This window comes from Salvia hispanica, chromosome 2 (assembly GCF_029641045.1).
Source record: "Salvia hispanica isolate PSC_SH4W2 chromosome 2, Shi_PSC_v1, whole genome shotgun sequence".
NCBI lineage: Eukaryota > Viridiplantae > Streptophyta > Magnoliopsida > Lamiales > Lamiaceae > Salvia > Salvia hispanica.
This window is the reverse complement of record NC_142693.1, coordinates 40,729,490-40,745,728: the sequence shown is the minus strand read 5'-3', so window position 1 is coordinate 40,745,728 and position 16,239 is coordinate 40,729,490. Positions and strand designations below refer to the sequence as shown.

General features: G+C 38.8%; 4 protein-coding genes and 1 non-coding gene across 5 annotated transcripts; 4 read left to right on the top strand and 1 right to left on the bottom strand.

Moving 5' to 3' along the window:
• The first annotated feature begins 281 nt into the window (after window positions 1-281).
• On the top strand, window positions 282-6,477 carry LOC125213528 (B3 domain-containing transcription repressor VAL1-like). Its single transcript, XM_048114128.2, has 14 exons — window positions 282-750; window positions 928-1,073; window positions 1,794-1,875; window positions 1,957-2,073; window positions 2,425-3,050; window positions 3,159-3,255; window positions 3,352-3,526; window positions 3,895-3,971; window positions 4,086-4,166; window positions 4,263-4,481; window positions 4,574-4,623; window positions 4,907-5,020; window positions 5,320-5,384; window positions 5,654-6,477. The coding sequence occupies exons 2-14, from the start codon at window positions 961-963 to the stop codon at window positions 6,331-6,333; spliced, it is 2,496 nt and encodes an 831-aa protein (XP_047970085.1). The 5' UTR covers window positions 282-750; window positions 928-960; the 3' UTR covers window positions 6,334-6,477.
• Window positions 6,478-6,939: 462 nt separating this feature from the next.
• On the top strand, window positions 6,940-7,011 carry TRNAW-CCA (transfer RNA tryptophan (anticodon CCA)). Its single transcript has one exon. It is a non-coding gene; the product is annotated as a tRNA-Trp (tRNA).
• A 246-nt stretch (window positions 7,012-7,257) lies between these two features.
• On the bottom strand, window positions 7,258-9,059 carry LOC125195116 (RING-H2 finger protein ATL74-like; the record flags this gene model as incomplete). The annotated part of the gene is made up of 1 exon (XM_089065090.1): window positions 7,258-9,059. A coding segment is annotated over one exon (501 nt), but the record flags the coding sequence as incomplete, so codon positions are not given.
• On the top strand, window positions 7,419-8,341 carry LOC125213521 (uncharacterized). The gene is made up of 2 exons (XM_048114114.2): window positions 7,419-7,937; window positions 8,012-8,341. The coding sequence occupies exons 1-2, from the start codon at window positions 7,419-7,421 to the stop codon at window positions 8,339-8,341; spliced, it is 849 nt and encodes a 282-aa protein (XP_047970071.2).
• A 2,790-nt stretch (window positions 9,060-11,849) lies between the features above and the next one.
• LOC148932408 (uncharacterized) lies at window positions 11,850-13,854 on the top strand. Its single transcript, XM_089065089.1, has 3 exons — window positions 11,850-12,623; window positions 12,716-13,666; window positions 13,762-13,854. The coding sequence occupies exons 1-3, from the start codon at window positions 11,850-11,852 to the stop codon at window positions 13,852-13,854; spliced, it is 1,818 nt and encodes a 605-aa protein (XP_088921215.1).
• Window positions 13,855-16,239: the final 2,385 nt, after the last annotated feature.

The window sequence follows — 16,239 nt, the reverse complement described above, 5'->3', positions numbered from 1 at the left end:
TATGGAGTATTCTTTTTTTATTTATACCCTTAGTAACAATATTGAATTTTTAATAAGTATCTCAAATTTCGAAAACGGCATCATTAAAAAAATATGGCAAGTAAATATTTCACAGGATGTATTTCACCATATTTGTTCCATTGCTCTAAAGATTTACTGTTTACAGCCCTGACCTACTTTAAGACTTTGACACATTTTACCCAAAACAAAGGAATCTACGATACCTTCGGGCCATCCAATTATTATACTAATCTCTGTCTGAACGCCCACACGCCGTAATAATCTTCAAGAACTTGGAAACCTAAACCCCAACACCCCAGAAATTAGAAAATTCTGTAAAAAGATTTGATTTTTAGGGGAATTTTTTTTATTAGAATGGATGAACTGTGAAGCGGTCTTCAAATGTCGTGCATGCATATCGTTGCACTTGCACCCATTTTCTCTCTGCATGCCTAAACGTTTTTTTCTCTCTCCTCGCTTCCCTTTCTCTCTCTAAACATATAGATAAATCGTCTTTTTGGTTTTACTATATTCAACTTGATTTATCTCTGCCATTTTAGCCGAATCGGCCACCGACCTGCCGTTGTTTTAATTTTAATTTTAACTTTTTTTTTATTTAATTGCGGATGTCTCAGATTCAATTTGAGGTCTCAAGTCAAGTCTACATGGATTCTGCAATTGGGCGCATGAGTTCTGTTTTTGTTTGAGGATGAGCACATGCGGACGTTGGATTCATTAGATTCGGACGAGGTGAGTTGAAAGATTGGATTTTTATTTTCAATTAGTGAAGAATATGAGTTGAGGAGGTTGAATAGTGTTGTGTTTTCCGTGATTTGGGGTGTGGGAATTTGTTGATTTTGTTTGAATTTGATTTGATCTGGGTTTAGGGTTTTTTATCTTAACGAGTTTGGGTTTGGGGTTTTGAAGGAAATCAGGGATTAGGAACTGAATTCGCGAGAAATGGGGTCCAAGAATTGCATGAATGAGGCGTGCCGCGGAACGACGTCGTCGGATTCGAAGAAAGGTTGGAGCTTGAAATCCGGTGGATTTGCTGGGCTTTGTTACAAGTGCGGGTAATTTTTCTAAATCCCAATTATGGCCCTCTTTCTTGATGTTGTAGCTCATTGCCATTGCAGGTCTGATTCCAATTTCTCAAGGGTAGTTTGGGATTGTGCTATTTTGATTCCTGAAATATAGCCATTCTGCAATTTTTTGTTTTTCCCATTTTGTTACTATCAATAGGCTTTTCTTTTTTGCTGCTATTTGATTATCCTTTTCCTATATTTAGCAATTTTCTTGACAAAAGTCTAGCCTTTTCTTTCAATGAATTGCTGAAATTGAGCTTCACGGCTCTGCTATTTGCTTCTTTTATTTTGTGATTTTCTTATTTGAGAAGATAAAAGGAAAGGATAATATAAAGTTGCTATTTTGATGGGATTAGTGATGGACTAATGTAAATATCATAGTTGGCAATGGACTGGTTGATCCATATATAGTAAAAATGTCATGAATTGTTGTATGTGTGGTCCAAGAGTATTTTTGGCTGCAGCAGCTCATATCTGAGTTGCCTGAGAACATTTACATGGTGCGAATACTCCTCTTATGGTTGACGTTGTGTTAGTTTAAACATCTGATGATTTGCTCAATGTTTTTCTAATGTTCTAGCTCTAACTATTTTGCATATTGTGTGATTACTGCATATTTATACTGATATGGATTGATAACCTGTTTCGCGATTTTTGCCTTCTCCGTCTATATTTTCTGCCCATAATGTAGTTTGATGTGGATTTCAGATCTGCGTATGAGAACTCTGTTTTCTGTGAAACATACCATCAAGACGAATCTGGTTGGAGGGAATGCAGAATATGTGGAAAGGTAATGATAGTTTTGCCTCCACACCTTTAGCCTACGCCCTTCTCGATTATCTTAAACTCTTTGTTCTTTCTCGGTTGGCAGATTGTTCACTGTGGATGTATTGCTTCAAAACATCTATTTGAATACATGGAATTCGGCGGTGTTTCATGCATAAGTTGTGCCAAGCGTTTGGAAATTCAGTCTCCACAACCAGTACAGGTTAGAGTTTGTTACTTATTGAAAGATGCTTGCTCACTACCTTTATCTGATATGTGTTTTTCGAGCTGATCCCTTTTCAACTTTTCAAAGAAGTTTGATGGTCAGTATATCTCATTCCCACAGTTATGATATCTTAAGTCATGAGATGGGTATCTCTCCTTCAAAATAGCTTGCGGTTATCGTTGTTTCAGCCCCAAATCTTGCTTATTGATCTATACTGGCATTCCTGTACTGACTAGTATTAGATACTGCATTATTTTGAAGTTGGAAGATGAAATTAGCCAATTGCTTTTAATCTTTACACATGACTCAATTAGTTTTAGGATATTGATCCTTATATTGTTTTTGCAGGTTCCTAATAATATTACAAGCATCAAATCTGCCAACAAAACTTTTATTAGGGAGGCCCAGCCGGTAGTTATTGAACGTAGGGTTGAAGATGAGAAATTTAGCACACAAAAGCTTCTGCAGCTGACGAGGGCTATAGGGGCCAATAGCGTACCTTCATCAGTCGAGCTTAAAAAAGACGAATCCATGCTTAGATCTGCAGAAAGTAGTAAACGCGTACAGAATCACTCTCAAAATTGTTCATCACCAGTTTTTGTCAAACCCGACTACAGCAGACCGAAACAAGGGGTCAAAGATATGTATGAATCTCTAGCTCTTCCGTCGCTGAAGTTTTCGTTGTGTTCTCCTTTGGGTAGTTCAAACAGTGTGCTGCCTATTCCTGTTCCCGGTGGGCCTGTTCCTGGTGGGATAGTGGAAGCAAATGAACCGACAAAAGGTTCTTTGCAACATGGGCAAAGGGCACGTCATATTTCACCCAAACCCCCCAAACCTAGCTCAGAGGCGAATAAAGGGTCTTCTTCACAGACACGTATTCCTAGGCCTCCAGCTGAAGGCCGAGGACGCAGTCAGTTACTTCCTCGGTACTGGCCTAGGATCACGGACCAAGAGCTGCAACAGTTATCTGGAGAGTATCTTTTTAAATTTAATTATGCATAACTCCAATTGTGTTATGCCTGCTTTTTATCATATGTCTTTAAACATTTATCAAAGAATGTGCCTTAACCACTGGATCCTAGTTTGAAATCCACTATTGTACCATTGTTCGAGAAGACTCTTAGTGCCAGTGATGCTGGGCGAATTGGTCGCCTGGTCCTTCCAAAAGCGTGTGCTGAAGTGAGTATTTTGATTTCAACCTTTTGCAATATTACATATAGAAGTTCGGATATTCTCTATCTTTGGATTCTCACAAATAAAAATAATGTGGAGCAGGCATACTTTCCTACTATCAATCAATCAGAGGGTATACCAATACGGATTCAGGACATAAAGGGAAAAGAGTGGACATTTCAGTTCAGATTTTGGCCTAATAATAATAGCCGGATGTATGTTTTGGAGGGCGTAACACCGTGCATCCAAAATATGCAGTTACAAGCTGGTGACACAGGTACATCCTTTTCTTCTATTCTGTGTCGCACCTTGAGATGAAAACCACTTCTAAAGTTTTTATTTTTCTTCATGTGACATTTGTCATCATATATATGAGTTTTGACACTTGGTAAGAACCTCATTAATTTTTGTCTATAGCATTTTTTGCTCTATTCACCTTAATAATTCATTTTCTTGCACTTCTTCCTCTTTGAGTAAGATAAAATTCAATTTCAAAACCTTTGAATCTCTTAAGCAATTGGTGCTGTGCTTTTTGTTGGCTTTACCATCAAATTTGCTACATCTCTTAGAGCTTATTTCGTGTTTCTGTTTGAATTTTGATGGATCAGTTCATTTGTTTTCATGCCATCTTTGCCTTCTGTTTAGTGATATTTAGTCGGATAGATCCTGGGGGCCAGCTTGTCATAGGCTGTCGGAAGGCAGCTACCAACGCTGATGTGCAGGTCAGAAACTTTAGGAATTTTCACATATTTTTTTCTTTGTAGAGTTTGATTTTGAATTATTCAGAACTTGAATGATTTATTGATCTTTTACATATATTATTTGGCAATGAGCAGGAGCCACAACAACCACCAGCCTTGAACTGCGATTCACCGGGGGAGGCGTCGTTTTCTGGGGTTAATGATACTCCGACTTCTGTATGTTTTTATTTGCTAATTTGCCATAACCTTTGCTTTTATAAATTCCGATCTCTATTCTGATCGAGATGCTCTGATGTCTCAAATGATGTGAAGAACGGAGGCAGAGCATCTGATGATTCACAACTACCACATCTGACCATATCTGAGAAAAAGAAGGCTAGAAACATTAAAAACAAGAGGCTTCACATGCACAACGACGAGGCTTCAGAACTTAGGGTCACTTGGGAAGAAGCTCAGGAGCTTTTTCGCCCAGCTCCATCTTCTGAGCCAACTGTGATCACAGTTGATGGGTACGAATTTGAAGAATTTGAGGTAAAAGAGTTTTGGCAACCATCATTTCGATTGAGTATCCATGATTTTTACTTATAGTCGTTTCGTGTTGATTATGGTCTTATATTGTGTAGGAACCACCCGTTTTTGGAAAGAGGACTATTTTCATTACTCAACCTTCTGGGTAAAGATTATTATATTTGATCTGGTTACAATTTTTATAACTTCTTATGAGCATTCATTCAAGCGTGGACTTGTACTCGTGTCCTCTTATTACAAATATACCTCTTGGCTAATTCTTGTGCTCTATAATACGAATATGATGTGAAAAGTTAGTTGACTCGGTATCTCAGCAGGAATCATTTGCAGCAACTAATTGAAGTGGTTGATGTTCTATGCAAGTGCTCTATATCATTTAATTCTGTTTACTTTTTGGGTATAAACGGCTGACATTGTTGTCTTATCAGTGAGCAGGAACAACTGGCTCAATGTGACAGTTGTTCTAAGTGGCGAAGGTTGCCTGTCAGCGCTCTTGTCTCTGCAAAGTGGATGTGTTCTGATAATACCTGGGACTCGAGCAGGTTAGCGAAGTTTTCGACAAAAAAACTAACGATATTTTAGATTTAACGCTGATGGTCTGTTTCGAAGCCTCTGAGTTAATAGGACCATCCCCCATTTTATGGCTTAATAGAATGAATATTTATCTTCATAAAGTATGTTTTTGATTGGAGAGGATTGCAGGATGAGTAATCTTAAATCATTGAATCCCTATTCTTATTCGATTAATTATAAAATTTGACATTGATTGATATGATTTCTTCGTAATTAGTCTATTTTGTGATGCTAATACGAATATCCAATCTTACGGTAATATTTTCAGGGCCTCGTGTTCTGCTCCAGAGGATTTAAGCCCGAGAGATCTCGAGCCCTCGAGTGTTAACAAAGGTAAGGGGTTGGTCTAATTTCTCAAAAGCCCCATTCCCCCGTTTGTCTCAAACACCCACACATATGGAAAATCGTCTTTTATGTGCAGATTGCTTTGAAAATCGTTTTAGGTTGAGAAGATAATTAGTTATGGAGATTTATTTGTTTCTGCTGCACTTTATTTACAAATTACTAAGAGAGCTTTATTTAATAAATCTATCTTGTGATTTCTTGCTATTTTTCATACCTCTTATATGGTTTCCTAAGATTTTATTCGTATCCGGCCGCAGAAAATAAGAAGCGAAAGGTTTCAGAAAGCGCTGGGCCGAAAGAAGGGGAGCCGTCCGGGCTGGACGCCCTGGCGAATGCTGCGGTTCTCGGCGACAACATAGCCGATATGGGGGATTACTCAGCTGGAGCCACCACAAAGCACCCGCGCCACCGTCCTGGCTGCTCGTGCATCGTCTGCATCCAGCCGCCAAGCGGGAAGGGGAAGCACGAGCCCACGTGCAAGTGCAACGTCTGCCTGACCGTCAGGCGGCGCTTCAAGACACTGATGATGCGCAAGAAGAAACGGCAGTCGGAGCGCGAGGCTGAGCTCGCGCAGGAGAAGGAGGACAGCAAGACCGCCGCTAAACTCGAGCTCGAGAAGGAGGACATTGCCGGGCTGGCGCTGCTCAACATGAACAACCTGGAGAACGAGACGGGAAACAACGGGGTCCACGCGAATGCGGAGGAGACGAGCAAGGGAGGAGGGTTGGACTTGAACTGCGATCCCCACCGGGAAGACGAGATCCTCGCGGATGCATCGGGTATGAGCTTGACTACATTGATGAACACGGCTGCTTTCCCTGTGGAAGTGTACGCGGGGCAGAATGGGGCTGTGCCGAGCTCGGGATCTTGCTCGGCTGCTGGAGAAAAGGCGGCTGACGGCGGAGGCGGAGGCACTGTGGAAGGCAAAGAGGGATGATGTTCTTTGTTTTGTTGTTGAGATGATATAGAGATTTTCTTTAGAGAGGCGTTTTAGTTGGTTTAGATTATTAGTACATTTTATCTTGTTAAAACTGTGTAGATATTTACATATATTTATATCGTTTTGGTTTGTGTTGGTGGATGGATTGTCTTTGCTCAAAAATCCCCCAAAGTAGTAGTAATAACAAAGGATTTGTTTGTTTTATTTTTTGTTTTTGAGTTTTTTCTTCGTATGTTTTTACTTGATAATTCTTTGAAACTCTCCATCTCTCACAACATGATGATGATCTAGTTGGAATTCAACGGCCATGATCTCGTGTGTTAGAATTTTTGGGTCTTGGGTACCTGAGAAATTTTGGATCAGGTATGGGATATAGTAGAATTTAGGGAAATTTCAAGATCGGGTACCCGATTTCTTGGGTCGATTCGACACCCCTACCTCCCAATATGTCATATGCAATTTGAGCATACAAAACTAATTAAGCGATAAACCAAAAAATGAAGTACTACTAATAAACTAAAAATATTACATACATTCATATGATAATGTGCAGTAATGAAAATATCAAATCAATATTAAAGACTAAGTAAAAATAACACATGTGGATCCGTGGCGCAATGGTAGCGCGTCTGACTCCAGATCAGAAGGTTGCGTGTTCGATTCACGTCGGGTTCAATCCCCAATCCACAATTATTTTTTTTCTGAATTTTTTTGATTGGTTTTTTTTTTTCTTCTCAATATGATAAGTAACCAGCTGTACATACTGCCAATATATATGCACACGGTTGGCAATTTCAAAGTTAAGTACATAATTTTTTTTTACAGCAGACCCCAACACACAACACACATTAAAAATGCATAAATTTTGTATGTACATAAGTTGTAATTATGCTAACAACCTATTAAACTATTAGGCCTGCATGCACCAAACAAATAAATCATGGTTTCTTTTTACTATATGCGCCTACTCTTAACCGGCCTTAAATCTTGTCAATTTAACCCCCATCCTTCATTACATATCCTTCAATTTCTCAAGTAGAGAACAAAAACCAACATCCTCCTCTACCTACATTGTTAGCAAAATGGGAGACAAAAAAACATTAACAATGGCTAGAAAAGAGCTTGAAGATATGTATGTTGGAGTTGCAGATGACTCTGTGAACCTCTCCTTCCAAGAATTGGCTCAAGTCATGCACAAGAATGCCGAAAAGAAGAAGCCCTCTCCTTCCACCACAATGTCCCCTATCTCCGAGGCCGCCCCACCACAAAACTCTCCCTCCTCCCTATCCAAACTCCCCAGCCTAGACTTCAGCAGAGCTCTACAACATGCTTCCCTCAACCACCACCAAGGCGATTCTCATCGCTCACACGGCCACGTCCATGTCCACAGTCACCACCATGGGGCCGGGGTTAGGTCTCCCGCCCCCATGGACCACAGGAGCTTCACATCATACGATGATATGAGTCACGCGAGTGACATGAGCTCTGTGTCTACCTATGGAGGCGGAGGCGGAAGGAGGAGGCGTAGGCCGGGGATTCCCCACTCCAACATCTGCGCCGTCTGCTCCACCTACACCTACATTTTTCGCCACCGTTGCCTGGTAAACTAAAAAATCTCCATTCCAACATTTCCATACAACAATCTTGATGGAGAATATTGATTCTATTTTATCAGGTTTGTGGGAGAGTTTACTGCAGGCAATGTGTTGCAATTGGAATGGGAGACATGAAGGAAGGAAGAAAATGCATAGACTGTTTAGGCAGAAGATTCAGCCAAAGATACATCAACAAGGCAGGAAATGTAGGCTGCTGTTTAGGATATCCCTCCGCAGTCAAACAGCAAGAGCTCGAGTGGGCCGAGAAGGGGCCGCGGACAAGAGGCGACGCCACCCACCGCCACCGCACCACGGTGGCCCCCACACTGACACCAAGCAGTCATCACCACTCTCCGAATCCCCCTTCATCTCCCTACTCAAATACTAGCCACCATTTCTTACCTTTGTAGTAGCATCTCTTGCACTTCCAATTCTCTGACAACAATGTTGTAGTAGTAACTTTTTTCACTTCACAAATCTATGTAACTCATTTTTTCAATTGAATTCATTCCCTAATCAATACAAGAGATTCACAAACACAAAAGCTTAAAACACTCCTTAATGACTAATAACTTTAAAGACTAATCAACAGTGTGGACTCGAACCCAAGACCTTTCTGTCATAACCTTATATCAACAGCCGGCGGCAAGTGGGGCAAGACGAATGCAAAATAAGCCACCTATCGATGCACGAGGCATGAAACTCGTGATTACACATCGGAAAGAGACGCACATCTTCGCCTCCAACGAACTCCCCGAGGCAAATAGGGCAGTCCGTGGCCGGCCCAGCTTCATAGGCCACCACCGGGATCCGGCTCAGCGCCGCCTTCTTGACCGCAGCCTCGCGCCCGCCTCCCCGAGACGCGCTGCAGCGCAGGAAGCAACGGACAGTGGAGTTGAGGGCCACCGCGCAGAGCAATGCACAGAGCAGAGCCGCCAAGATGATCATCATGTTGCCGTCGAAATCGCCGCCATCGTAGGAGGTGTTGGTTTTATTCACCGCAGGGGCGGTGATATCGGAAGGGTCAAGCAGCAGGCGATGGTAGTGATGAGCCATCATTGGAGCTTCATTTCTTGCAAGAAATATCAAGAAACAGAGAGATTTTTGAGATAATCTAGTTCTAGGATTGGTTTAAAATCATGGGATATGGGAGAGATGATTTTTAAGGCAAAGTATCAAGAAATGAATAAAGGGTTAATCAAGAACTGGTCCTGCAAGCATAAATCATTTATCGTTAACACACAATTGCAATTTGCAGAGTTGAATAGTGACTTGTGTGGCAAATTGCATACAGACAGAAACAGGGCAGATATTTTTTGAACATGGAGATTTTATTTTCCATTTTTTCGGAATTTATTGTTTTGGTTTGGTGAGATGTCAAGCTTTAAATGATAGTATGATTCTGACCTCTCTAACTGGTTGATATTAGACACATGTTTTCTTGATTTTCAGTCGTGTTTTATATGGATGTAATCGCATCATAAAATATCTTTAATAAAGCCCACATTTGGGAGGACAAATAGAGTTAAACATCCAGTTCTAGTAAATATCTACAAACATAATTGAATATTTTGTTGGATTTGAATCCAAACTCATCAAGAATCTTAACCACAAAAATCTTCATTTTTCTTTTTTCTTTTTTTTTTCACACGAAGAATGGATAGTGGATACAATTGGCACCCACGAATTTGTGGCGATTCAAATTGAATAAAACAGAGTATACAGTAATTAACTTCAATTCCACACTACATAGATTTCCAAATTCCAAATCCAAACAACATCAAACCATTTGAAAACCAGAAAACAGCACATTCCACTACCACTATCGAGATTCCGGTCCAAATTATGAGATTTATGTCTCATCCACAACAAGGTCTCTAACCAAAATGCAACAACAAATAGACACATGCATTTCGATTTTCCAAAAGACAATAGTACCAAGAAAGAGTACACACACATGCATTTCAATTTTCAAAAGACTGCCCTAACCAAAATGCAACAACAAAAAATATTCACATTGATGAGCATATTTCTTCACAGAGGACTAATGAATTACGTACAATTCATCTTCATCTACTAAACCAAAGTTGGTCCACATCAAGATGCCATGGTAACAAAAGTTGCACCTTTACATACAAAAGAAATACCGGAAAACCTTTTAGTAACTTGTACACTACCAAAAAGAATCGGATCTAGTAATTATTTGTAGGAAAGCTGGAAATGAAATTAAAGAAAAGGGCCTTTCTGCTCTGGGAAATTGGTCCCTAAAATCATGAACTTTGCACAAATTCTGGTTTTTCCCATGAACTTTCAAATTAGTATCATAAATCATGAACTTTCATATCGGTTTGGTATTTCCCACGGCGGGTCAGGAGTAAAATCCGGCTAGCTTATGTGGCATTTTGAATCCTATTTGGCAGATTTCTTACAAGTGGCATGTAGATTGGCATATCTATGTGGAATATTAAACACAATACTATTTTTATTTGTCAAAATACAACTCTAAAAACAAAGAAAACAAAACAAATTTAATAAAAAACCACACACTTGCGCTACGCTACAGAATCAAAACACAAAACCTTGTTCTCTTTCACAAACCCTAGAAACACATTTTAGGAAATTTCTTGAAAGATTCTTGGATTATTGGTTAAAGAACAAAGCAACAACAATTTTAGTTGTTTATTCCAGCTTGTGATCTAGAACACCGCCCTCAATGTCAATGAGGTGGGTCCCCCTGATTACAATTTTTTTTTAATTTCTGTCGTTTTTTCCATCTTGGTAGTGGTGAATACTTTTTCAGCTCCCCTTGTTTGTTTGTGTTTATATTGGTCCCCACATATAGGAAGATTACACGATTAACTTAACAAGTTGAGTATTATAATGAATCAACAAGTTTATTCATGTATTTGAAGTTTAAATAGGTATATAAACCCCCTGAATTAGACTAGAAATTATTTTGATTACAGATTGATTGTTTGCACAAATTAGTTGTTGACTGAAATTTTGATTCAAAATTGCAGGATTGAATTTGATATACATTTTCATCATGGCGGGTCTATTGTAAAAAATGGTGGCTTGGAGTTATATGTAGGTGGAGATATAACTCCTAAGGTTGATTTTGATGAAGATAGATTTGGGTATTTTGATTTAATTGATGAAGTTAAGAAATTGGGCTATGATCAGTGGAGTAAACTTACATATAAGATACCTAGGTCTATAAAAATGGTAGACATTAGAGATGACAAAGATGTGATGGTGATGTTGTCACATCTTGAGCTTAGAACAAGAATTTTGAATGTTTATATTATTGATGGAACACAATCTGGTGTTGGTAAGCCTGGCGTGGAGGATCCTAGAGTTGGTGAGTTTACTGTGGGGGGTCCTAGTATGGAGGAGTTTACTGGGGGGGATCCTAGCGTGAAGAAGCTTACCGTGGGGGATCCTGGTGTGGAGGAGTTTACTATAGGGGATCCTGGCGTGGGGAAGTTTAGTGTGGGAGATCTTGGAGTGGGTGCTGGAGCAAGAGATAGGCAAGGGCAGGATGAGGGAGCAGGGCAGGAGGAGGGTGAGTCAAATGATGAGATAAGTTATATTCCATCTAGTGATGAAGAAGATGAAACGGATGATGAGATGTACGATGAGCTGGTGTCAGATGATGAGTATACACAAGCAAGAGAGAAATTAAAACAAGCAAATGTTAGGGTTATAAGTAATGAGTTGTTTACAGGTGCTATTTGTGATTTTGGAGAAAACAGCGCTGTAGTTGAACGTGGTGGGTCAGATAATGAGGAATCTGATGATGATGTCGTCTCTGATTCCACTGATGAGGAGGATGAAAGTGCTGGGCTAACAAAAAGATGTAGAAGGTATGTGTATAATCCCAGATGTGATCATAAAACATTGAAGTTGACACTTGGAATGAGATTTGTGAATGGATATCAAGTTAGGGATGCTTTGACTGACAATGCAATAGAGAATGGCTGGGAAATACACTTCAAAAGGGTTAATAAGGACCAAGTGGATGCTGGTTGTAAAGAACCTTGCAAGTGGAAGTGTTATGCGAGTAAGGTCAATAAGTATAGGTCTTTTGAGATCAAAAATTTGCACGATGTCCACACATGCTCTAGGAATATGAAAAGCAAATTAGTTACATCCAATTGGATTGCTAAGAAGTATCTGAACACATTCAGACTTCAACCTGATACAACTATTAAGGAGCTGAGGAGGGACTTAGTGCAGAGGTATGCACATGATGCATCGAAGTGGAAGCTGTACAATGCGAAAAAAAAGATCATTGAGCTGTTGACGGGCTCTGTGGAGGACCACTATGCAAAGCTTAGGAGTTACGTATCTGAGTTGATGAAGGTAGATAAAGAAGGAAGATTTGAAATTGATGTGGAAATTGGTTCAGTATTTAAGAGCATATATATAGGGTTTAGTGGGTTGAGAAAGGGCTTCATGAGCGGTTGTAGGAGAGTTATAGGTCTGGATGGTGCATTTTTGAAGACTTATTTAGGGGGTGTATTACTTTCAGCAATTGGAAGTGATGGGAACAACCAAATGTTCCCAATAGCATGGGCGGTTGTTCAAGTGGAAAACGAAGTTAACTGGAAATGGTTCATAGGTATAATGGCTCAAGAGTTGAATCTTGGAGAAGGTGTTGGAATCACCATCATTAGTGACCAACAAAAGGTATGTACTGTTTTTTTTAGGTATGTACTGTTTTTTTTTTATTGATTAATCTAATTTATTGATGTAGTTACTGATTTCTATTATAATTATAGGGGCTGGAGAATGCAGTTAAGGCTTTTATTCCTATGGCCGAGCATAGAAATTGTGCAAGGCATGTTTATAGCAATTGGAAGAAGACACACAAGGGCTCAAAAGGCCCAGAACTAAAGAGCATTTTCTGGAAAATTGTAAGGAGTACTTACATGGAACAATACAATGAGGCATGCCAAGAACTTGAACAGGAAGATGTTGAAGCTTATATTCATTTGATGGAAAGAAACATCACAAGATTTTGTAAGGCTTTTATTACTCCTATGCAGAGTTGTGATTCCATCTTGAATAATATGTGTGAAAGCTTTAACAAGTATGTCTTGATTCCAAGAGGTAAACATCTCATACACATGTTAGAAGACATTAGAAATTCACTCATGAAGATGCATTATGAGAAATTGAATGAGGCACGTGTGAAAACTGATGTCTTGTGTCCTAGAATCAGGAAAAAAGTAGAGAAGTTGAGGTATAATAGTCGATATTGTGTTACTATGCCTGCATTGGGTGGTAAGTTTGAAGTGAGCTTAAATGAAAATAGGTTTGTGGTAACACCAGCCTCAAGGTCTTGTGAGTGTAGAGTTTGGGATATTACTGGAATCCCTTGTGTGCATGCATGTTCAGTAATTAATTTCTTGAACGAAAAGGTTGAGTCTTATGTGAGTGACTACTTCACTGTGGAGAAGTACAAAATGGCTTATGCATATGGCATTCCACCTTTGAATGGTGACAAGATGTGGGGTGTAGCACAAGGCTACCGTATCATGCCACCTCATGTGAAGAAGATGCCGGGTCGACCAAAAAAAATGAGGAAAAAAGACCCAATGGAAATTGATCCAAAGAGACCACACAAGCTTCGCAAAATATGTGTTATGACCTGTCAAAAATGCCTTCAACAAGGGCACAACAGTAGATCATGCAAAAACGATCTTGTTCCAAAGCCAACTAAAGAGAAGGTTAGTTTATTGATGTATGGATCAGTTTGTTCATAGAGCAGTTTGTGTTATGAACTTGAGTTTGATTTTAATATATTCATATTGCTTCTTATTAGGGAAAGAGAGGACGGCCTCGAAAAGTTCAACAAGCACAAGTACTACCTGGTGAAGCACAATCTGGTTTAGCAACACAACAGAGTCAAGTTTGAGAAAAAAACATTTGGTTTTTGATGGGATATTTTGTTAGCTTTGAACATGTATGTTCAATGATCATATTTTGATGTATTGCCCTGAATTGAACACATTTGGTTGTGGAGACAATATAAAACTTTTGTTATGGTCAAGATGACATTGGTTGTATTTGAATGCTTTTGTGTTAGGGAGAAAAGATGACTGCTGTGTGTTCTCTTTACTCTTTAGGCAAGCAATCATAGTTTCAATGCAGTGTAGTTGAGGCCAAACTGAGTATTCTGTTGTAGAAACATGATGCTCACCATAACTTAGGACATAAATACAACTAAGAAATACAGATCTTTACAAGTACAAGATGGACATGAATGTGAATGAATTATATACACTGATAGAGAAACCCAACAAAAGGCGATTTTAATAGAGTATCTGCATTTCTTCGGAATATGATTCAGAATTTACAATGAAAAAAATTTCTGAGGTCAAATTAGAACTCCAAGGAATAATACATTTTATTTTGAGACAAATAAGATGGATAGTAACAGGTCCCTTCTGTAGGATAAATTGAAACGAACACAAGTTGCTCAATCTCGTGTCTTAGGATTTCTCTCTCTGCAGTTTTGCTGGCACGTCCCCGTCCTCGTCTTTTTTCCCTGCAAGTGCTAGCAAGCAGTATTATATCTCAAGGAAGCACATCATACCATAATGCTTCCTTTTGACTCTTCATCACTTTCATTCGATTCATTTGCTGCAACCTTTCTGGCAATAAAGTAAACAAATTTCATAAATATTTGTTGGAAAAATGAGATACAACCAAGAACCATAAAAACCAGCTCCTTCTTTTTTATGTAGCAGCAGCAGTGGCATTAGAGCTACCATAATCAATACAAGCAACTACAATTGGAAAATGCAGTTAAGATATAGAAACAATTTATGTAAATATTTGAAATGGTGAAATCGGCAACCTTCTTTCACAAATAAAATGCATTTTGAATCCATTTAGTAACTTTTCGTTAGAAATGTCTACTTACAGAAAGCATACTTATGGAGCACAAAATGATTATTCAGGCAATAAACCAAGTTACACCAACAAACAATTCTAAGCAGAAACTTGTCCCAAACAACAGTTAAAAAACGTGTAGAGCATGGAACACAATCTGAGCAGCCTCCATTGTTGATTTGAAGAAAGCAAAGGTTTTGATTTTGAAAATTAATTCGAAGAAAAGAACAAGAAATTCACAAAAATTGAAAACTATTCAAGTGTACAGTCGAGATTACCCAAATGGAGTCCGAAATTGACGAAGATCCCTGATAAAAGTTGCAATTGAGAGGTTAATTGCAGATTCAGAGAACGAAAATTTGCGAAGGTGAGATACAAACGATGCTGTGAAATAATATATAAAAAAAAATTTCAATTATAGATTTGGAGGTGGAACGACGTCGTTTCAAATGGAGTCCACATAGATTTTCCGATTGTACACGCTGGCATAAGGTTACCGGAAAAATAGGGTTCGGGTCGGGTTGGGGAAATACCAAACAGATATGAAAATTCATGATTTATGGTACTAATTTGAAAGTTCATGGGAAAAACCAGAATTTGTGCAAAGTTCATGATATTAGAGACCAATTTCCCTACAAAAGAAATACCGGAAAACCTTTTAGTAACTTGTACACTACCAAAAAGAATCGGATCTAGTAATTATTTGTAGGAAAGCTGGAAATGAAATTAAAGAAAAGGGCCTTTCTGCTCTGGGAGTCGTAGAGTTCGATGATTCAAAGCCCAACTCTGGTGGGCTTAAAATGGAGTCGCATGCCCATGTTTGTGGGTGCTATGAGGTAAAAAGTAGTGTAGAACTATAAATAGTGTAATGAAAATAAATTGTGTATTGAAGGAGTGGTTCAAAAAATTGAGCTATGGATGTTATAAGTGCCTATTTGGTTTCAGTGTTCCTTTTAAAATGTAAAACTATGATTTGTCGGGCATTTGCAATGACAATTGACGATTTAAGACATAAGAGTAGAAGATATATGGATAATGGATTAGAATAAGGCATATAATCTTTATTATTATTGTTAAATTAATTAATTAATGTAGATAAAAGGATGCAAGGACATGTGCCCGAAGTCCCGAAGCCCGTAGTGCAGTTAATATAGATCTCTATTATAGAGAAATAAGACATGAGTTCACAATCTTTACAACGTCAAAACATTCTTTGTCATAAGACGCATATTCAATTTAAAGAGAGTTTCTAACTTTTTAGGGATATTGGTCTCTAAAATCATGAACTTTGATCAAATTTTGGTATTTCCCACGAACTTTAAAATTGGTCTAAAAAATTTTCTAACTTTTTAGAGATATTGGTCTCTAAAATCATGAACTTTGATCAAATTTTGGTATTTCCCAT

Coding starts and splice junctions, on each gene's coding strand:
- LOC125213521 (XM_048114114.2), top strand. CDS start 7,419: ATGGGAGACAAAAAAACATTAACAATGGCTAGAAAAGAGCTTGAAGAT. Junction 7,938..8,011: donor TTTTTCGCCACCGTTGCCTG/GTAAACTAAAAA, acceptor CTATTTTATCAG/GTTTGTGGGAGAGTTTACTG.
- LOC148932408 (XM_089065089.1), top strand. CDS start 11,850: ATGAGATTTGTGAATGGATATCAAGTTAGGGATGCTTTGACTGACAAT. Junction 12,624..12,715: donor TCATTAGTGACCAACAAAAG/GTATGTACTGTT, acceptor TTATAATTATAG/GGGCTGGAGAATGCAGTTAA. Junction 13,667..13,761: donor CAAAGCCAACTAAAGAGAAG/GTTAGTTTATTG, acceptor GCTTCTTATTAG/GGAAAGAGAGGACGGCCTCG.
- LOC125213528 (XM_048114128.2), top strand. CDS start 961: ATGGGGTCCAAGAATTGCATGAATGAGGCGTGCCGCGGAACGACGTCG. Junction 1,876..1,956: donor AATGCAGAATATGTGGAAAG/GTAATGATAGTT, acceptor CTCGGTTGGCAG/ATTGTTCACTGTGGATGTAT. Junction 3,972..4,085: donor CTACCAACGCTGATGTGCAG/GTCAGAAACTTT, acceptor GGCAATGAGCAG/GAGCCACAACAACCACCAGC.